General features: G+C 35.4%; 1 protein-coding gene across 12 annotated transcripts in view; it reads right to left on the bottom strand.

Moving 5' to 3' along the window:
* Nucleotides 1–23,016, bottom strand: part of RASAL2 (RAS protein activator like 2) — a 357,105-nt gene that overhangs the window by 221,771 nt on the left and 112,318 nt on the right. For 7 of the 12 annotated variants that reach the window (XM_078440819.2, XM_078440818.2, XM_060643614.3 and 4 more), the window contains exon 1: nucleotides 14,201–15,106. The exons of 4 other annotated variants lie outside the window; for them this stretch is intronic. In XM_078440819.2, coding sequence (XP_078296945.1) covers nucleotides 14,201–14,798 — 598 coding nt within the window. In that variant the 5' untranslated portion in view covers nucleotides 14,799–15,106. Of the gene's footprint in view, nucleotides 1–14,200; nucleotides 15,107–23,016 lie in introns of those variants that run through there. One more of the 12 variants, XM_060643618.3, reaches the window with a different exon arrangement.

Here is a 23,016-nt window from a genome sequence, read left to right as displayed (position 1 = left end):
ACATTATTTAATATGAAATTCTCGCAACTGCTTTAAGTTATTTAAAGTGGTATTTTTCTAATATTTTTACTCTTGGATAAAAGGTCTCTCTGCATCTAATATTTGAAATAATCTAATGCTGACAAAGAAAACTGACTAAAAATAACAAAAATGGTCCTATTAATAATAGGGCTTCAATGAATATTCCTCACTGTTTAAAAGAAATGTAATGAACATTAGGCTTCTGAAGAAATGGGATTCAGATGAAAATATTAAATTCCCTTTGGCTGAACAAAATGATATATTTAGAATTCAACAGAGAACAGGAACAGGAAAGCATTATTCAAAGGAATACAACCCCAAATTAGAGATTAACAGCAATATCTGAAGCATAAGTGTCAATACAATAAATTGGAATAAAGACTACAGAAGATTAATAAACCAGCTACAGTCATGATTTCTACTAGCAACCAACCCCTGGTCACTGTGGACAACGAGTATTCATAAAACATTGTTTGAAAAGCCACGCCCTACAGTTATGAGCACCAGGTGTTGTATGTGATGAAACACTAATTCCTACATGTGAAACTAATATTATACTGTATGTTAACTAACTAGAATTTATTTTTTTCTCCTTATTTTCCTGCTCTACAAATTTATTTTTTTCTTCTAAATATAATTTATTGTCAAGTTAGCTAATATACAGTGTATACACTAACTGGAATTTAAATGAAACTTGGAAGAAGGGGGAAAAAAAGAAAAGAAAAGCCATGCCTTATGGTTAATTCATAGGACAAAAAGCAACTCAACAAATTACTATTAAATATAAAAGAATCAAATCTATAAATTTGAGTTAATTTCAATACTTTATATCTTATTATAAACTAAGCCAGGGGCCAAAATGTTAAGAAATATTTAAAAACCTTTAAATTGAAAACAATTTTTAAATGCCATCCAGCCGTTTTTAGTAAACTAGAAAGAGACCTTTATTACCTTATTTTAAGGGCAGAACACCTCCATCCAACTCAAAGACCAGTAATATTACAAGAAGACGTATTGTTTAAAACTCCTGGCTTAGGATGCTGTCAAGTGGATGGAGGTAAATAAAACATTAATACTAGAATATCAGTGCCTAGCCTCCACACATTAGAATCATCACACAATCTTAAAAATGTTCCTTACTCTAAGATTCTGGCAAGTACTACTGTGAAATGGATGAATTCCATTTGGTAGAGTTTTCAGTAGTCCCTTGGACAGAGAGAGTAATGTCTAAACACTTTGAATAAAAAATGTTCATTATAAGTTGCTTAAAATACCATCACTACTACTTGGGAATGTTAATCATGCCTTTCTCAAAGAAAGCTTGAAGAATGGCATCACTAAATACTCATGACCAGCTATCATCTTACATATATCATCTTACATATACTGTCAGTAATTTGTTGTATATTATTCTGCCAGTAGTATAAAATCTTCACTAGTATTTACAGTGTATCTATAGTATATAAAACATTGTACTGAGTACTAAACATATACCAGGCATAGGCTCTCCCTCTCTTTAAAAAAAAAAAAAAAAAAAAAAAGCTTAGGTCTGGGAATAAACCCACAAATGCTGACAGCAACTCATATGTTCTAACCACCAGATACCACTTTTCTCCAGAACAACAAACCACACACATAACATTCAAAATACCCTTTATTTTGGCCAAGGTTATGGTTATATACTGTGCTAAGTTATAATTGAATTGGTATCCCTTAAGCCTCAAACTATTTTGACATTTTGGTGGCAGTATCTCAAAAAATGGACAAAACACAAGATTTCTGTTTTGTGAAGATAAGTGAATACATAATCATCATCAAATCCGTATATTGGAAACTAAGAGACAAACTAAGGATATATCAATGAGAAAATTCACATGAGAATGACAGGAAAAAATGCCTGTGGTTTACTGACTAAAGCTCAGTCACTAAGAACCTGTATACTCATATGGATATGGTTTCATAATCATAGATTCAGAGACATTACTCATCTCACTCTTCTCTTTGCTTCCTCACGAAGATATACCAGCCTTGAGCATGAGAAATTGACTAACAACTGCCTCAGGCATATAAAAATATGACAATCATCCTGGCAATGAAGACAAATCGCCATGTTCATTAATCAAGCTACCAGTGGGAAATGCTAGATCACACTGAACTTAAAAACCCAGGTGTAGGAAGTTGTTAACTACGTATTCAATTAAGACTAAAATCTTATAAATATCTTCACAAACATTTATTGAATGAACACACAGATATAAAACATGAATCAAATAGCAAGACTATAACATGTTTAGATAACAAGTGGAAAACCGAATGTGACTTAAAGTCTCAAAACACCACATCCTTATTTTAGACGTAGTACAGGTCTTTTACAAAATAGAAGGGTAAATACCCAAGTGAAACACAGACCCATGTAAAGACCTGTTTGTGAGCATTCATAGCAGTATAATAGCCAAAACGTGTAACAAGCCAATGTCTACCAACTGATGAATATATAAACAAAATGTGGTATATCCATATCATGGAATAATATTTGGCTATAAAAGGAAATGAAGTACTGACAGTTGCTACAACATAGATTAACCTTGAAAAAATTATGCTAATTAAGAGGCCATACACAAAAGGCCACATATAATAAGATTCCATTATATGAAATCTTTAGGCACATCTATAGAGACAGAAAGCACATTAGTGGTTACCTATGGCTGTGGCAGGGGAGTGGGCAATGGGGAAGTGCTGCTAATAAGTACAGTTTCTTTTCGTTGTTGTAAGATTTATTGCAGTATGGTTGCACAACACTTTGAATATACTAAAAACAACTAAATTGTGCAAAAGGGACAATATTGTGATTCCACATGAGTGAGACACCTAGAATAGTCAAATTCACAGAGACAGAAAGTAATGGTTACAAGGGGCTGGGGAGAGAGATGAGAGGGGAGTTACTGTTCAATGGATACAGAGTTTCAGGTTGGGAAGATGAAATACTCTGAGATGGATGGTGATGATGGTTGTACAGCAATGTGAATATACTTATTCTACTGAAACTACACTTAAAAAGATTAAAATGGTAAATTTTATGATAGGTATACGTTGCTACCATTGAAAAGTTCAGTTGAGTCATATACTTTGAGTAAACTGTATGGTATGTAAATTATATCTCAGTAAAGCTTTAAATAAAAATAAATAAGGTAGGGGTGTGTGTGTGGGCGTGTGTGTGTATAAAAGAAGGAACAGTAAGCCTGCCACCACAATGGGTAAACTCCTAATCTATAATCATAAAAGTTGAGTGGCTTTGCTAATAGATTCTGGTTCGCCTGGAATAAGATGGCCAGATGTGCCAAGATCAGGGTGCTAACCTTGACAACTTCACTACCCCCACACTACAACTCCCACCTGAATGACTTCATCCATTCCTGTGGCTTCAGTGTCTATGTGCTCATGATTCCCAAATGTCTATCTTCATATGAAAACTGATCTCTACTCTTCAACTGCTGCCCCATTATTCCTCAGTGCTCACTGGACAAATGCTCCCAGGTTCTTGAAGACCCTCTCAAACATCATATGCTCAAAAGAGGGCCATGAAATGGAGAGGTAAGAACAAGGGCTTGAAGTTACAGAAACCTAGGAGCTACAGAAACCTAGACAGCTGGGCAGTCTTAGCGAAGTACCCAAACCCTTCTGATTCTCTAATTCCTTACTTTTAAAAGAAAAATAACTCCAACTACCTCACAGGATTTTTCAGAGGATTAAACCAGATAAATGCATATAAAGTACTCAGAGGTTGAAAACCAAGCATATAGAAATTACTAAACACATGTTCACTGCCTTTTCCCCTTTGAAATGTTCCACTTCTTTATTCTCAAATTCAGTTAAAGGTACCACCATTTTCCAAATCTATAAACCTTGAACCCTTATTTGCCTTCTGCCTTACTCTAGAAATTCCGTCACAATCTACCTCAGAAAGGTCTTTTTACTGGAACCTCTACCCTCATTTATTATTTTTTGTTTTTTAAATATAATTTATTGTCAAGTTAGCTAACATACAGTGCAAACAGTGTGCTCTTGGCTTCAGGAGTAGATTCCCATGATTCATCACTTATGTACGACACCCAGTGTTCGTCCCAACAAGTGCCCTCCTCAATGCCCATCACCCATTTTCCCCTCTCCCTTGCCCCCCCCCCCCATCAACTTTCAGTTTGTTCTCTGTATTTAAGAGTCTCTTATACCCTCATTTTACACTTATTTTTAATTCAGGCTTTTATCACACCTTACTTAAACTCTGGCACAATTTGATTGTATCTCTCCATCATCAGCCCATCATCCACGCTATCGTTAAAGCGTCTTCCTAAAAAATCAAACTTATATCCCTACTTTAAAATCTCTGTTACGTTTGAAATCCAAAATCGTGAGCCTGGTACTCAGCACAGAATTCTTCAAACACTAACTCATTTTCCTTTGGAGTCACATGTACTCATATTTCCACCCTCTGCACAGTTCACTTTGTGAACTTCTCACCATTCGCTGGATGTACTTTTGACACTCACATTGTTCCCTGAGTCTAAATTACCCCCTAATTCTTTAACTTGGGAGACTTCTATTAACCCAAACCTATTTCAAATGACACATTGTCAGGGATTATTTGTATTATTTATCTGTTCACATATCTGCCTCCTCTCCATGTTGTAAACTACCAAAACATGGATAATGGGCTATGTTCATTCTGTATCATCCTTGGTTGCTGGTGATGAAGGGGGATCTTCAATACTGAAGATCCAGATCCATTACATTAAGACAGTTTTGCTCCAAGATAAATGCCAGAGACACCTAGTGTCTAGTGTAAATCACACCATAAAGTTTCAGCCAGTGAAATAACTTATTGATCACAATATTTAAAAACAAATCCTTTTTGTTTTGTTATTGTTTGCTTGCCTTCTTAAGACTTCACTAGAAAACCAGGACCAACTGAAAAACAAGGGATTATTAATTTTTATAAGCTTGAGAAGTAAAAAAAATGACCCAGTTGCAACATATATCAAAAAAGATTAGTTGAGGAGAGTCTGGGTGGCTCAGTCAGTCGGTAAGTGTCCGACTTTGGCTCAGGTCATGATCTCACGGGTCGTGAGTTCGAGCCCCTTGTCGGGCTCTGTGCTGACAGCTTGGAGCCTGGAGCCTGCTTCGAATTCTGTGTCTCCCTCTCTCTCTATGCCCCTCCCCCTGCTCGCACCCACTCGCACTTGCGCTCTCTCTCTCAAAAATAAACATTTAAAAAAATATTAGTTGGATAACTAGGCAAGTTTTAGAGTGGTTGAGAATTCTACTGGTTTTTAGCCCAGGCTCTAACATCAGAATCTCCGATTTTGGTAACTGAGATTAATAACAAATTCTAAAGCTGAGAGACAGGTACAAGCTTGTGGCATCAGGCCCCTAAGCAGACCACCAGATTACATACCTTTGAAGAAATAAATTCCATCCTAGGTTAGGGGTGGCTCTGCACTCAGATTATTAGGCATAGTCTAGAAAAACTACTCTATGGTTGATGTCATCATTAACTACCACTGACCACACTGGGTTGAATCCTTTGCACCTAATACGTCAATGAAGAATGTCTTCTGATTATCTCAGGATTTGGTAATGAAAGGCTCTCCCACTCAAATTTCTAGAAATTTAGCAAGAAAAAAGATACTGGCAGCCAGAAGGTGAGACAGCAGCTAAGTAATCTTTTTTAGGAATGGACTAGAATATTTCCATTTATTTATAGGGAAATAAATAAATAGGCTAAGAAATTTTATTACTTAGGATACTGGCTCTCTCTTATACATTTATTTCTCAGTTTACTGACTTGGTGAATATAAGTTAAATAACTTTGTTTTAGCTGAGAAGTCAAACCAGCCAGTTATTTGTTAAGGAAAGTCTTCCCACATAAAGCACATATTTTTTTCATTTTATTTGTCAGATTGCTCAGAAATGGCAAAACCACATGGAAAGAGTGAAATCTGATCATTTAAACATGAGACAAAAAGGACAAGAAAATTTTACTTTTAAGAATAGCTTCACTGGAGACTTTGATACAAATTCAATGAGGGGAGTAAACTAAAATATTCAAGTTACTTTGTTTTTTTCTTTTTTTTATTGCGATTGTACCTAATAATTAGCTTGAATTTTATGTTAATTGGATTTACTTAAATCTGAGGCAAAAATAATTACAAATTTTGTTAGCATTGGAGGTAACTTAGCACATACTAATGAACTAAAAATCCAGGTGAAAATAATTTTAAAAACATAACACAGTAAATGAAACAAGCAGAAAAAGTTGTCAATAATAGTGAATGTAAAATTTTAAATCATTTTAAAGTAAAATTGCTAAATAATAAAGGCACCATGAATGAATTCACTACAGATTATTTCTAAAGTGTTACTTATATTCTAAAATTTAGAAGAGGATTACATTTTATTCAATGGGCTAAAAACATACACAGTTTTGATCTCAAAATCACGTGATAATAAGACCCCAAAAAATTACTGCATAATCTCAGAGGTAGGAGCATAGTTACAGATGACTTATCAAAACAAAACAAAAGTGATCTAAATAAAAAGTGCTAGCATACCTCAGCAAAAAAACACCTTAAAATAATTGTGTACCATACATAGGTTATTCCAGACACTTCAATGTTAGCAAAACAATAGGAATATGAATGATAAAAAAAAATACATCTCAACAGATGCCAATTTAATACAACTCAGTATTCAACTTTAATACTCTAAAATATTAAATATAAAATTTCTTAACGGGAGAAGCAGCATATTTAAAACTAAAGTCAAAAATCCTATTTTGTGTAATACTGGTTATTAACTCCAAAGATTTAAATAATAATAGGTGTTACCAATGGTATGTTAACTTTAACAGCTGCCACCTCTGAAACACTACCACACACCCCCATTACCACTGTTTGATCTGCAACATTTCCGAGGTACTAACAGCCCCACCACGGTGGTTAATTTGAAGGTATCAATGCAGTGTCGCTACTGGGCCACTGGCAATAAATACACAACAATCGACCGGCTTCTGCAAGCTGGCCTCAGTGCATCCCTGGGCAGTAACTCCTACTGAGCTCTCACTACTTGACAAGCACTGTGCTACGGACTTTACACAGCCCATTTCATCTAATCGTCACAACAACCTACTCAGCAGATATTACTTCATCTTACAAATGAGTAAGCTGAGGCTCAGAGACATAAAGTAATCTGCCCAAGGTCCCATTACTAATGAGCGGTAGAGCCAGAATTTGAAAATATTTTTAATCATTTTAATGGTCATGCTTCATTCTGACCCATTGTTATAAATGGATCATGCATGGCCTGGTTTTTAAGTTACCTAACTCATCCGTTCATCTACTTATTTGTGGCATTACCATAAATATCGGTGAAACCATAATTTGACCCCTAATGAAAACAATGCCAGTAACTTCCATCAACCCACGCAACACTTCCCTCCCTATCCCCTTCGTTCTCCCCAGCAAAGGTAAATCCTAAAGTTGGTGTTAATCATTCTCTTTAAAGACAGGTTTATTCCCAAGTATATCTGAAGAAAACTTCCGATTCTTAACAACTACCTTATGTTGTTTTGTAATACTCTTTCAATACAGGTATTATCCCTATTTTAAATATGAGGAAGATAACCTCAGAGAGGTCAAACATAACATACCAAGAATTACACGCAAATAGATGACATATAAAGAGTTTGGAAACAGGTCTTCATGTCTCCAAAGACTAATATTCTTTCCCCTAAAATATTCTGCTTCTAAAATAAGGGATGCTGATTTTAAATATCAGATGAACAATCAGTAATAAACTAGAGCTCAGTACAAAAATCAACATACTTTTTATCATCTTTAAAATTAACTGTAAAATATGCAATAAAAACAGAGCTCAATCACAAGTATAATAAAATGTGTGAAGGTTAATTTTTTCTTTTATTAAAAACATTTGCAAAGTCCCAATGGAAAAATTAAAGAAGTCATGAACAAATGGAAGTGTACATACACACAACACTGCTCTTAGTTGGGAGGTCTACATATCGTAAAAAAAATTGCAGGGGCCCCTGGGTGGCTCAGTCGGTTAAGCGGCCGACTTCGGCTCAGGTCATGATCTCGCGGTCCGTGAGTTCGAGCCCCGCGTCGGGCTCTGTGCTGACAGCTCAGAGCCTGGAGCCTGTTTCAGATTCTGTGTCTCCCCCTCTCTCTGCCCCTCCCCTGTTCATGCTCTGTCTCTCTCTGTCTCAAAAATAAATAAACGTTAAAAAAAAAAAATTGCAAAGGTTCTTCTATTAACAGTTCTACTAACTGCTTCTACTAAGCAGTTAGTAAATACAAAGCTAAAATAAAGTACTCACAGAATTTGAGAACACATTTAGAAAATATCACTTAGACAAAACTGGTTATCTTAATAAATGTTTTATAAATGTAAAATGAGGATTGAAACATTCTTAAGTCTACTCCAAGGAGACTCCAGGATGTGTCCTCATGAACAGATGATTTTTATTTTAAAGTGACTACAAGGTAGACAAAGCACGTGACACATACTATCTCATTTAATCCTTGTTACAACTCCACAGCATCTATATTACAGTTCTAGTTTCATTTTTTAGTTACGTTTTTAATTTTTATGCCAATAAAAATACAGTGCTATATAAGTATTCACTGTATTGTTTAGTGATTCAACAATTCTAGATTTACTCAGAGGCCATCATAAGTGTACTTTTTAATCCCCATCACCTATTTCACTCATCTCCCCCATTCCACCTCCCCTCTAGTAACCATCAATTTGTTCTCTACGGTTAAGAGTATATTTCTTGGTTTGTCTCTCTCTCCTTTATTTTTTCCTTTGCTTGTTTTTGTGTGTGTGTGTGTGTGTTTCTTAAATTCCACATTATGAGTGAAATCATACGGTATTTGTCTCTCTGTCTGAATTATTTTGCTTAGCATTAAACTCTCTAGCTCCATCCATGTTGTTGCACATGGCAAGATTCCATTCTTCTTTATGGCTTTATGGCTTCATTCTTCTTTATTCCATTGTGTGTAGGGACATACACATAAAGAAGACGTGTGTGTATATATGTACGTATGCACAACATACATTTGTCCATTGGGGACAGTTGTACTTTCTTATAAAGAAAATAGAACTGGAGACGTTATGTCTACTTCGCAACTAAAAAGACAGCCAGAATTTAACCCCAGATCTAACTCCAACATAAGGACTAAGCAGCCTATTACATAGCTATCATCTACCTGTTTGGTACCTGAAAAAAAATTTAAATTTTCATTGCTTGATTAAAACTAAAATCCTTAGGGATTATGACCCGTTCTAAAGGTCTTCCTTATATTTTTGTCTGAAAAATTTTATACAGCTTTTTTTTACTTTTATAATTAGAGAAAAGTTTATTTCATTTTGTAGGGTAAAAAAAAAAAAACCTTATTGACTATAGAAATAGAAAAATCTGTGAAATAAGAGAAATTCTAGGAAAATTTTTTAAATTTTTTTTTTTTTTTTTTTTTTTTTTTGAGAGAGAGAGAAGGTAGGAGAGGGGCACACAGAGAGGGAGACACAGAAACCTAAGCAGGTTCCAGGCTCTGAGCTGTCAGCACAAAGCCCAATGTGGGGCTCCAACCCATGGACCGTGAGATCATGACTTGAGCTGAAGTCGGACACCCAACCAACTGAGCCAGCCAGGTGCCCCAGGAAAATATTTTTAAACAGAAATAGAGACACTCAAAAGATTTTAAACATATGCTGAAATCACGCAGAAAGGAATAATTTGGTATATATTAATATGCAAATATTAATACTGAAAATATATATAGCTAAAATAGCTAATTAATAGCAAATATTAATAGCTAATACTATAGGTGGGTAGGTGTTACACAAAATTGCTGAAATGCAGCAATCCTTAGGAGATGTCAGAAAGGGAACATAGTTCTCTGTGTTTTGCACAGACATCTCTTTTAATTCATAAGTAAATAAAAGGTCCAATTGTAGAGAACATCTGAAACACTGTATAAATTCTTATACTAACTAATCCTCACCACTATTTATTAGACGTATATCTTATGAAATTACAGTATTTTTAGTTTTTCTAATTTGGTTAATGATTCCCTAGAATAAGTGAGGAAGCTGTTAGTTACTTGATAAAATAATGTGCTATATATTCTAAGCACTAAGAACAGTGTCTCAGGAACTCCATAAACCTTTGTTGAGTTAGTGTATAAGGTCCTTCCCAGTAGGTTTATGAAAAACTTTTTAAAAATTGAATGAGCATATTAAAAGAAAATTACCCAGAAAAAAAAATAAAGTCTTCTAATTCCCAAGTTAGGAGGTCTTTAAAAACATAACACTGGAGAGAGGATAGTCTTATTACTGTAACATCATAAATAATGTCAGTTTAACAAGACATAAACTATAACCAGAAAGAAGAACTGCATAGGGTAAATTTAATTTCCTTTCCTACCTTTTTTTTTTAAAGCTTTCATTCCTATCTCTACCTATTGACAGAGGAAGAAAAAGAATTTAGGAATGAAATTGCCTCCCAGTAACTTAGAATTTACATCCCATGCACATTTACAATAACAGTTTTTTCTAAGTTTCACACAGCTAGTAAGTAGCAACTATGTAGGCCCTATGACAGTCTGCTGATTTGATATGCTATAATGGGTTTGTGGTTATTCCTCTCTTATTGAGTGTTTCAATTTACTTCCACTACTGCAAACATGGAAACTCCATTCTTAGACATGAGCCCAAAGCAGTTGGAATTACAATTAGACATAAAAAGTACAAGTTACATTTTAACATTGTATCATTTGACCTACATATTATCTGACCTACATCAGACAAAGGAATATTTATTGCACAACTGGAGGGTTGAGCATGGAATATCACTGAAGCCTTTCAGCTTCTCCCTCCTAAATTGGTTAGAGACCCTGAGAATGACATATTTCACTGCTTTAAGCATGAGGGTAATTACAGTCAGCTATGGCACAAGAAATTATTCCTTGTTTATGCTCAGAACAAGTTCAGGTGCACAGGGTTTAAGACTAGAACATTGCAGGGGCGCCTGGGTGGCTCAGTTGGTTGAGGGTCCGACTTCGGCTCAGGTCATGATCTCCCAGTTTGGGAGTTCGAGCCCAGCGTCGGGCTCTGTACTGACAGCTCGGAGCCTGGAGCCTGCTTCGGATTCTGTGTCTCCTTCTCTCTCTGCCCATCCCCCACTTGTGCTCTCTCAAAAAATAAATAAATGTAAAAAAAATTTTTTTAAAGACTAGAACATTGCAATTTACTTACATTTGTCAAGTACAACACTCAACAATCAGGTATCCTCCTTCTCTCCCTATTTTTTTTAACTTTTTAAAATGTTTATTTATTTTTGAGAGAAAGAGAGAGAGAGAGAGTGAGAGACAGTGAGAGTGAGAGAGAGAGAGAGAGAGAGAGAGAGAGAGAGAGAGAGAGTTGAGGGGAAGGGCAGAGAGAGAGAGGGAGACACAGAATCTGAAGCGGGCTCCAGGCTTTGAACTGTCAGCACAGAGCTCAATGCGGGGCTCAAACCCATGAACCGTGAGATCACGACCTGAGCCGAAGTCAGACACTCATCTGACTGAGCCACCCAGGTGCCCCTCTCCTCCCTATTTTTTTAAAAAACTATATCCGTGTAATTTCACTTTCTTAACAGAAACAAGATCTAATATATATTGAACAAATGCTATGTGCCAAATGCTTTAAATACATTTAAATGCTTTAAATACACACTACATTACTTAATGCCTCTCACCTCTTGCAGTTCATATTGAATAAGAAAAGTAACAAACACTAGTGAGTTTCAAATTAAGAAATATATTTATTTCCTTAACACAGTCTTAAAGATATCTATGGTTTAATATTCCATACCTTGCTATGATACCACAATAGCAGCTCTGATCAGAACAATTTTCATTTATATGCCATCTGTGAATAAATAATATACATAGCATTTTCAAATTTTATCACTTGTGAGGAAGGAATTACCATTCCACAAAAGTGTAAAAAGAGACTCAGTGAGTAAATTTCACAGAAGATAACTGGCATAGATGGAAGTAGAATTCAGGTCTCTTGGGCCAGTCATACTCTCTCTTGTGGGGAATAAGCAAGGCTGGAAGGTTCACGATTACAGAAAGTTAGAAAACCACTGACACAGACTCTACGCTGGGTAGAAGCTTGGGCCACAGAGAAAAAGAGATCTCTAGACAAGAACTGGCAACAATCTTTGTATTAAATAGCACATTTCAGGTTTAAGAGCTTGAATCTTCACTGGTAAAGCATGTAGGGGACATCACAGTTAACTGTTTAATAAAAATTGCTGATCTATCTGACTGGAGAGAATACTGGGTAGGGTTCTTTAATTATTTGACTTGAAATCCCTTATTAACAGCACCTTAAACTCTGTTTATGCATAATTATTCTGTGATTATAAGTGATAAAGAGTATTAGGAAATATATTAGGAATATAATAAATACGGAATACTTTGTATCTCCTTAAGTAAACCATAAATGTATAAAAAGTAGGGACAGTCTTTGAGCACATGACACACAGCAGGCAGTCGACAGCTTGGCAAATTTACTAGAAACTGAAAGTTAACTACAAAAGCCCAAAATCTTTATGAAGACAAAAAACAAACAAACAAAAAACAAACAAAAAAAAAAAACAAAAAAAAAAAAACCCAAACCCTCAAAATCCTCTAGCCTTCTTTCATCAACTGCACACATATTAACCCTTGAGAAGCACCTATTCTAAGAATTTATTACAAACTCTTAATTCCCTTTGACACGCCTTTACATCATCCTGTCATCACCTAACAAGGAAACACACGTACTGGCATCCAAGGAAACCCAACAACCTAGTCTTTCAAAAATTTTAATGGAATGTTAATACAGGTACAGCAACAAGATTTTACTCTTGGTAATTATTTATAAGCCAAGGGTAAGAAGCAAACAGATAAACTTAACAGTATCATTAAAACTCACTAAGCAAAAGAAAATCTAGGGAGGACAAGGTTTAGGAGGAATAATGAATTACTGTCACACCTATATTTGGAAAATTACTTAATTTTTCACTGATATGGCACCCTTTTGCACTCTTCATCTTCATTTTAAAAGAAATTAGACTGTACTCCAACAACAAAATTCCTCAACAATTCCCATAATTTCCTAAAGAGTTTAAATTTTCACGATATGGTCAACCTTATAGGAAAGATAAGCTAAAGTTTTCTAATAGTAAGAGCTTGTCCAAAAATGGCCTCAACTGGATGGAGATACTATCAGAGTCAGTGCTGAGGTTTCCAAAAACAACAAACAAACAAGTATGGGTCATGACACACAACTGAAATAGTTCAGCAGATAAGGTCAATCATTTCCAAGGCAATCAGATAAAACTTTGAGTTCTTTTTTTTTGAATTTAACAATGCTACCATCAATAGAAAACATTTTTAAATTTAAACAAGTCCTAAATGAGATTAAAAAAAAAAACAGCAAAAAACTGATGATTCTTTTGTATGAAATGAATCAAACACAAACTTCTCCACTGTCATCTGAACAAGTTGAAGATCTGCATCTCTTGCTTCCATATTCAAATTGTGTATTTTCATGACATAAGCAAATCATAATTCCAACCTAATAAAAGCTGTCAATACAGTTCTGCTCTAAATAGTTCTAATATCTGTCAGTTTTTATGAAGGGATAATAATAGAAATTCTGTTTAATTCTCAACTTTCTCATGAGGAAATTATTTGATTTCTCCTCTAAATTGCATTTAACTTGCAAAAGTAGATCAATGGAGATTTAAAAAAAGGGGTTACAAAAAAAAAAAAAAAAACCCGAACAAAACAAAAACCTTTTATACAGGCTCCATAGCGGAATTTAAGAGTATAACATAAAAAATTCCTTAATTTAACCAAATCCATTTTTTACTTTTATTTACCATCATTCATTGAAAGAGGATTTCTGTAGTAGTGTTTATCACTTTTAAAAATTATATTAAATTTGCTTCATAATGAGCAAATAGAATGGCTTATCTTATTATAAAACACAAGTAATTAAAATTTCAATAGTAATTAAAATTGAGCCGTCCCTTCCTTTTCAACCCTTATTCATCACAATATACCTTCTCTTACTGGCTCATTGGTTGATTCTCCTCTTAAACTCAGCATCCTGGAGAAGCCATTGGAAAGAGTAGAAAAAATGCCACGGATGAAATATCCCTGCTGCTCAGACTCCTCTGACCTCACTGAAGTCGGCCACGGTCTACCAAATCTGATACTGCAGCGGGGTTCTGGCTCTGAAATAGATCTGGTGAATGGAACCCGAAGTGACCGGGTGTTGACCAGGTTCAGCTTCTCTGTTGATGTTCCAAGGACCTCATTAGCAGAGGAAGAGGCATTATTACCAACCATCTTTGGCACGACCTTGTGTTGTGCTTCATCCACGTCTCCTTTATTAGTCTGCCATCTCTCCCTTTTGCCCCCTTTCCACCTAAAGCTGGGATGTGTTTGCCACCGATAAGCACCCAGTGGCTTTCCTAGGTTGGAAACAGCATGTTCATTTTTCTTCCTCTTGCTTTTCACTGGACCACGCCAAGGATAATTCTTTAAGCTTGTTCCTATCTCTGAATTTGCATAAGCAGGTTCTGACAAAGATCTTCGATAGCTTGGAGGACAAGGTGATGTTTGTCTCTTAAAGATGCTCATCTTCCACGACTCCATTTTTAAACAACTTCTCTAAACTTTAAGTTTCCTCCACTCTGCAGTCTTTGCAGTTGAACCACACTTGTCCGTGCAGTCCAAAATATTCAACTGCTTAAGCAGCTTTCTTTGTGTGGCTTTGAACCACAGCAGATGTTGCTGCTTAAGAGCTGGTGTCATGTTATTACCCCATTTTCCCAGATCTCCGAAATTTCAGCAGCACCCAAAAATCTCTTGCCTGAAGCAAATTATCCTCAGAGTGAAGCAAAAGTAAAGATTTCCAGAAGATCATCTCGCTTGCTGCAGTAGGTTACATTTCTGTACTAAGTTTTCAGGAAATGATTTTAAAGAAAATAAGAAGTGAAATAAGAGCAACAAAAAACCCACAAACACCTTTCTGGACCAATAGCAGTTAAGTGTTCACCATGCAAATGACAGTGGGTTAAAAACAGATTGTGAAAGTACTCAAGCTGACATCCACACTGTACGGAAGAGGAAAGAAAACTTGCCTCAAAGCCTGCCCTTTAAGTGGCAACTCTTCAGAATAGTTTTTAAAGTCTGTATTCAGAAATTTAATTTCAAGAAAATCACTGCTATTTATACCACATCTTCTCTCAAAATTAATATTGATTGTCAACCAATAGGTAGAGGCATATACTGTTTTGTTCAAGGAGGCACTACAAGGAGGAAAAATGAAAAAAAGAATGCCAAAATTCAAAGCCATTTTAAATATAAATAAATATACTAGAGAGAATTTTAAAAGCATAAATGAACAGAAAAGAGAACAGGGATCAAGGATATTTGCTATGAATTATAGCAAAGTAAAAGCAAAGTCTTGAGGTAGTCTCTTGTGGGAAATAGAACATAGGAACATACATACTTAAATGATTTCTAGAAGGGGAAAGTTTGCTTTGTCAATTTAATTGGGATAAGTTGTCTGGAAAAATATTCCTTGTTTAAACAAAGAAATTCCTTTACTCTTCTCTGTGCTGCTTACAACTTAAAAAAAAAAAAAGCTGACTATTTAAAATTTTGTTAAAGCAAGTACCTTATAGTGAACCAAGATCATGAATGCCAAGTTTCTGGCTGGTTAATTTTTTTTTTCAAATGTCTGCTCCTGAAAATAGGGGTTTCAAATGGAAAACCTGACAGACTTTAGACCACCAATAAAAGATTTATAACATGGCAATCAAATCACTTTGCAAGTTGTAGAAAAAAATAATCTCATCTGGAAAACTAAAAAAACTATTCATGTAGTTGTAGAACATGTACAATGAACAACAGTTCTCACACAAAGTCTCATTGCTGTAGAAATAGTTAATTTAGTACCATATCTATTCTTTTTTTTTTTAAGTTTATTTATTTTGAGAGAGAGAGTGAGCACGAGTGGAGGGGAGGGGAAGAGAGAGAATCCCAAACAGGCTCTATACTCTCAGCTTGGAGCCCAATGTGGAGCTCGAACTCACAAACCATGAGATTATGACCTGCGCCGAAGCCAAGAGCCAGACGCTTAACCGACTGAGCCACCCAGGTGCCTTGTATGCTATCTATTCTTTTAAACATCTTAAAATGTTCTAGGGGTGCTTGGGTGGTTCAGTCAGTTGAGCACCTGACTCTTGGTTTTAGCTCAGGTCATGATCTCATGGTTTCATGGGATACAGCCCCGCAACAAGCTCTGCACTCACAGTGTGGATGGAGCCTCCTTGGGATACACTCTCTCCCTATCTCTCTGCCTCTCCCCCACTCACACCATCTCTGTCTCTCTCAAATAAATAAATTATATATATATATATATATATATATATATATATTATATATAAATTATATATATATATATGTGTGTGTGTGTATACACACACACACACACACACACATATATGTGTGTGTGTGTGTATATTTAAATGTTCTAGTTATTTCCATTATCATAAGGCAATAATCTCATTTTTGTTTATGCAGTCTCTAAATTTACACATTTCTATATTAAAGAAATGATGAAGTACTTGGCTTTCCCAAAAGCATAACAAATCAAAGTGTCTTACAATCATAACATTTTCCCCTGTTTAAAAACAAAAACAAAAAACAGAAATCTGACTTTGCATAGAGAAACACAATAAACATTAAGCTGTAATCTCTATTTATGGCATATCACACTTTCTACAAAAATTAATCTGCAATGAAAATAAACCTAAATGCAAAATATAAAACTATAAAGCTTATAAAATAAACCATAAGAGAATATATTTGCAAATTGAGGGTAGACAAAGATTTTTTAGAACACAAAAAGCATTAACCATAATAGGAAAATATTAATAAATATAAGTCCATGAAAATCAAAAGCTTATGTTCAGTAGAAGATATATTAAGAAAATCAATAAGCAAGTCAAAAAATGGGAGAAAATATTCACCATACAAATACCTCACTATTTGTACCACAATATATAAAGAACTACAACTAATGAGTAAAACAGAAACCTAATATTTAAAAATAGGCCAAAACAGTTGGACAAACCCTTCACAAAGAAAGCTGTGTGGAAAAAAAAAAAAAAAAAGAAAGAAGAAAGTTGCATGAATGGTCAATAGGCATATAAAAAAGTACTCAATCTCATCAGTAGTTAGAGAAATATGAATTAAAGCTATAATGAGACATCACTCACATCCAAAGAATGGCTAACATTTAAAGGGCTAATAACACAGGTGTTGGTGAGGATGTGGAGCAACCAGAAATCTCATAATTGGGGATGGGAACATAAAATGGTACAATTACTAGGAGACAAATTTGAAATTTTCTTTATAAAGATACACATACATCTACCCTATGACCCAGTGGTTACACTCATAGGCATTTACTCAAGAGAAATGAAAATATACACACTTGTACCTGAATGTTCACAGCAGCTTTATTTAAAACAGCCACAAACTGGAAATGCCCATTGCAGTAGAATGAATAAACAAATTGTGGTATTTTCATACAATGATATACTACTCAACCAGAAAAAGAATGAACTATTAATTAAAAAAAAAAAAATGTGGACGAATATCCCAGATACTATGCCAACAAAAGGAAATGGACACAAAAGGGTACATACTGTATAACTCCATTTCTATGGAGTTCTAAAACAGGACAAACTAATCTATAATGGAAAAAAAAGCCAGAAAAGTAGTTGTCAATGATGAAGGACACTATTAACAGGAAAGGGGCACCAAGAAGCCTTCTGTCACAGAGATAGGAATATAGGTTTATGTTTTTATCAAAACTCACCCAAGTGTTCACTTAAGATTTATGCACTTTTCCATAATTAAATTTTACCTTAAAAAATTGTAAGCAATATCAAACTCCAGTTAGTAGGTATGCTTAGTCAGTGTTATGAGTTAGCAATTCTGAAATCATTTTCTGTGTATTTGAGGCTTAAGGAAAGAAGTAAACATGCCAAAGAGAATGAATGGATGGATGGATGAATGAATGAATGAATGCATACATACATACAAATACTGGAACTAACATTATGTGCCTCCTGAAATGTTGAACTGTGAAGGATACATACTCATGTATTATTCTTGCAAAAATACTTGACCTAAGTCTAACCTAGTCACAAGCAATATCACATAAATTCAAATTAAAAATCTACAAAATAACTTTTTTTTTTCAGTTTCAGCCACATTTTGTTTCTCACACAAAAAAGGGATCTGAAGCAAGTTATGCCATTCATTAAGATCTGCACAGGTGGGTGTTAAAATAGTCTGCTTCAAAAATGTCAAGGTTAAGAAAATAAAAAAAAAACAGCTATGAAACTGCTATAATTTAAAGGAGACTAAAGAAAGACAACTAAAAGCAATGCATGATCTGGACTGGATCCTGGGGAAAAAATAGCTATAAAGGACATTATTGAGACAAATGACGAAAGTAGAATATGGATTATGGATTAGATAACAGAATCATATCAACATTAAATTTCCTGATTTTGATAGCTTTACTATGATTACAAAAGAGAATGTTCTTATTCTTAGGAAATTCGCACAGTATTTAGGGACACAGGGGAGGGGCATGATGTTTCCAGCTTACTTTCAAATGATTCAAGAAAAAAACTATGCATAGAAAAGTAGATACATTATGATAAAACAAATGGGGCAAAGCGTACACAATTATTGAATCTAGGTAAAGGATATACGGGAGTTTCTTGCACTCTAGCAAATTTTCTATAGGTTTGAAATTACATCAAAATAAAATATTAAACAAGTAAAATTTGGGGCACCTGGGTGGCTCAGTTGGTTAAGTGTCTGACTGTTGGTTTCCGCTCAGGTCATGATCTCACAGTTCGTGAGTTTAAGCCCCACATTGGGGTCCTCACTGACGGTGCGGGGGCTGCTTTGGATTCTCTCTCACCCTCTCTCTCTGCCCCTCCCCTGCTCGCTCTGTCTGTCTCTCTTCTCTCAAAAATAAACAAATAAACTTAAAAAGGAAAAGCAAGTGAAATTTTTAAAATTTCACAACTATTTCCTTTCAGCCTGTAATATAGATATTTTCATTCATAACACTGTAATGGTGTCTGTTTCAGAGTATCTTTCGACTAATGTAAAGAAATATCTAGTTCCACAGGTTTTATGGGAGAGGGAAGTCGATCAAGATTAGCCCCTATTAAGACACTTCAGTGGAAAATTAAATTAAGACTATAACTTTGAGAAAAGTTGTACAGGAGTAGAACTTGAGCTCTGTAATCGACCTCGTGAAATTCCGAGACTCAATGTTAAATGAGGAAATTCTTTTATACACTAAATAGGTAAGGTAAAAATAATTATCACAGTTCCTAAACTCATCAACTTAATCCTTCTAAGGAAGTGCCACAATTCTTCTTACTATAAACTTCCCTATTCAAGGAATATGGAACTGGAAAATATTAAATAACACAGAAAAAGATGCAGGAGAAATCAGAAAGCAAAAGAGCAACAGACTGAGGAAGTGACAGTCTCTAGGAAGAACAGTTAAAGAAATAAAGAAGACTCATCTCTCTCACAACTGCTAAAGTTTGAGTCGAAAAATGCTTCAGTCATCTTTTATCATTATGAAAGCCTAATATTATTTGTTACTTATTTCTCCAAGTTTTATCTTTCATCTGAATTTAAGACAATAACTTGCCACTCCACATTTTCTGAGTTTTCTCAAAATATACATAATGAATTCAGGAATTTTTAAGAAAATATTCACAGGATTTATAGTCTTTTAAAATTAGAAACAATGATACTCACTGAACTACCACATTCATTATAAATCCTACTATAACAATTGGCTGCTGATTGAAGGGTCAGTACAGGAATGTTTCTGCGACCTCAAGTTTCAATCAACTACTTTAAAATTTCCACAGGGGCACCTGGGCGGCTCAGTCAGTTGAGTGTCCTACTCTTGATTTCAGCTCGGGTCATGACCCCAGGGTGGTGGGATCGACCTCCATGCTGGGCTCCATACACAGCCTGCTCAAGATTCTCTCTCTCTCAGGGTGCCTGGGTGGTTCAGTCAGCTGGTAACTGAATATTAATTTTGGCTCAGGTCATGATCTCAGGGTTTTGAGTTTGAGCCCTGCATTGGGCTCTGTGTTGACAGCAGGCGCCTGCTTGGGATTGTCTCCCTCTCTGCCCCTCCCCCGCTTGCTCTCTAGCTCTCTCTCAAAATAAACAAAAGTAAACTTAAAAAAAGATGCTCTCTCTCATAAATAAACTTCAAGAAAAATTAGGGGCACCTGGGGAGCTCAGGCAGTTAAGTGTCAGACTCTTGGTTTCAACTTGGGTCATGATCTCACCATTCATGAGTTGGAGCCCCATATTGGGTTCCATACTCACAGCACACACTGCTTGGGATTCTCTCTGTCTCTGTGTCTGTCTCTGTCTCTCTCTGCCCCTCCCTGAGTGGTGCACTCGCGCACACGCTCTCTCATAATAAATAAACAAACTTAAAGATTCACTCTCTGTCTGTCCCTGTTTCCTGCTCACATACTCTCTCCTCTCCCTAAAATAAGATAAAAAAAAAAGAAAAAAGTTTCACAATAATAATTTGTAATATTTAAAGCATAGCTTTAAGAACCATTCTGGTTGCTAAATCAAAAGAAACATCTGAATTCCCTAAATGAGTATGCAAGTACTTACATTTGCATAGAGTAAGATGTCACATTGTAATTGCACACCTACCATATATCAGGCACTGTATTAGGACTATAGGAACAAAAAAGAACAGGACAGACACGGTTGCTTCCCTCTTGGAACTGCCAGTTGCTCAGGAAAGGCTTACATAAGGACGGGAAAAGTATACAAGGTGTTAGAGAAGTTACTAAGAGGATTTTTACCAAGTCTAAGGCACAAGGATAGAACCAACTTCTTTTGAGTTTCTCTTGATCTTGAGACGCTGTGATTACATTCAATTCTGCTATAATGTAACATGCATTCCTAAAAATAACCACACTATACAAAATTGTACAATAAAACTACAGGGCTTATGGGGAAGATGGGGCTGGGGAGCCACACTCAGGAACTGTAACAATGACACGTAAGAAAGATAAGAAGCTAATAAAAACTGTAGACCATTTTATACATGTTAAATGGTCAAGAAACACCTAAATGCTAAAATAAATATGGCAGTTACTTTGAAAAAAAAACTTTAAGTTTGCCTGTGGGAATGGGAGTCAGAAGGGTGCAGCCTCTGCTTTTTCGCGAAGTAGAGAAAGGAGGATTATCTGAAATCTGAAAGAGAGCTGGGGCACCCTGGGGGATGGATGTGGCTTACAACACAGTGGAGGACTGAGGTAGCTGCTAGTTGGTTGAAATGTATGCTTTCTGAGTATCTCCTATTCGACACAGTTTAACTGGATACAGTTTTCTGCATTTAGCTAGTTTCTCAGACAAATGCCACATAAGCAAACATAAAATTCACACAATACTCAAATTGTTCCTTAATATCAATCACATGGTACAAATCCTGGTTTTGAAGACAAGCATGATAACAGAACTGACTGTATTTTCTCTTCTCTTCCATATACAATTGATCACTAAACAACAAGGCCCACTTATACATGGTTTTATTTTTATATAAATACAGTACAGTTCATGTATTTTCCTTATGATTTTCTTAACATTTTCTTTTCTCTAGCTTATTTTTTATTGTAAGAATACAGTATAAAACGCATACATAAAATATGTTATCAGTAAGGCTTCTGGTCAACAGCAAGCTATTACTAGTTATGTTTCGGGGCAGTCAAAAATTATATGTGGATTTTTGACTGCACAGGGGTCAGTGCCCCTAACCCCTGCATTGTTCAAGGGTCAACTGTTAAAAGCAGGCAAAAACCAGCAGGAGACCTTACTGCTGGAAAGCAGAATAGCAGCAGAGAAGTGGCTTTTTTTTTTTTTTAAAGTATAATTAACATACAGTATTACAGTAGTTTCAGGGGTACACTCACTCAACAATTCTATATATTATTCAGTGCTCATCACAGTTAACTGTACTCTTAATCTCCTTTACTTCATGAATCCCCCTACCCACCTCCACTCTGGCAACCACTAATTTGTTCTCCATATTTGAGAGTCTGGTTTTTGTCTTTTTTTTGTTTGTTCATTTGTTTCTTAAATTCCACATATAAATGAAATCATAAGATATTCATCTTTCTCTGGCTTTTTTAACTTGGTGTAATAGCCTCTAGGTCCATCCATATTATTGCACGTGGCAATTTCTCATTCTTTTTCATGACTAATATTTCATTGTGTGTGTGTGTGTGTGTGCACGCGCGCGTGTGTGGACACACACATATGCACATGTGTATCACTTCTTTATCCATTCAACTATCCATGAATACTTGGGTTGCTTCCAAATCTTGGCTATTGTATACAGTGCTGTAATAAAATAGAGGTGCATATATCTTTTCAAATTAGTGTTTTCATTTTCTTTGTGTAGATACTCATAGTGGGATTACTGGATCATATGATATTTCTATTTCTAATTTTTTGAGGAACCTCCATACTGCTTTCACAGTGGCTGCCCCAATTTGCATTCCCATCAACAGTACACAAGGGTTTCTTTTTCTCCACATCCTTATCAACACACATTATTTCTTCTGTTTTTGAGTCTAACCATCCTGACAGGTATAAGGTGATATCTCATTGTGGTTTTGATTTGCATTTCCCTGATGACTGGTGGTGTTGAGCATCTTTTCATGTGTCTGTTGGTCAGATGCATGTCTTATTTGGAAAAATGTCTATTCAG

This window comes from Panthera onca, chromosome F1 (assembly GCF_046562875.1).
Source record: "Panthera onca isolate mPanOnc1 chromosome F1, mPanOnc1 haplotype 2, whole genome shotgun sequence".
In the NCBI taxonomy this organism is placed as follows: Eukaryota; Metazoa; Chordata; class Mammalia; order Carnivora; family Felidae; genus Panthera; species Panthera onca.
This window is presented reverse-complemented; position numbering and strand designations above follow the sequence as displayed.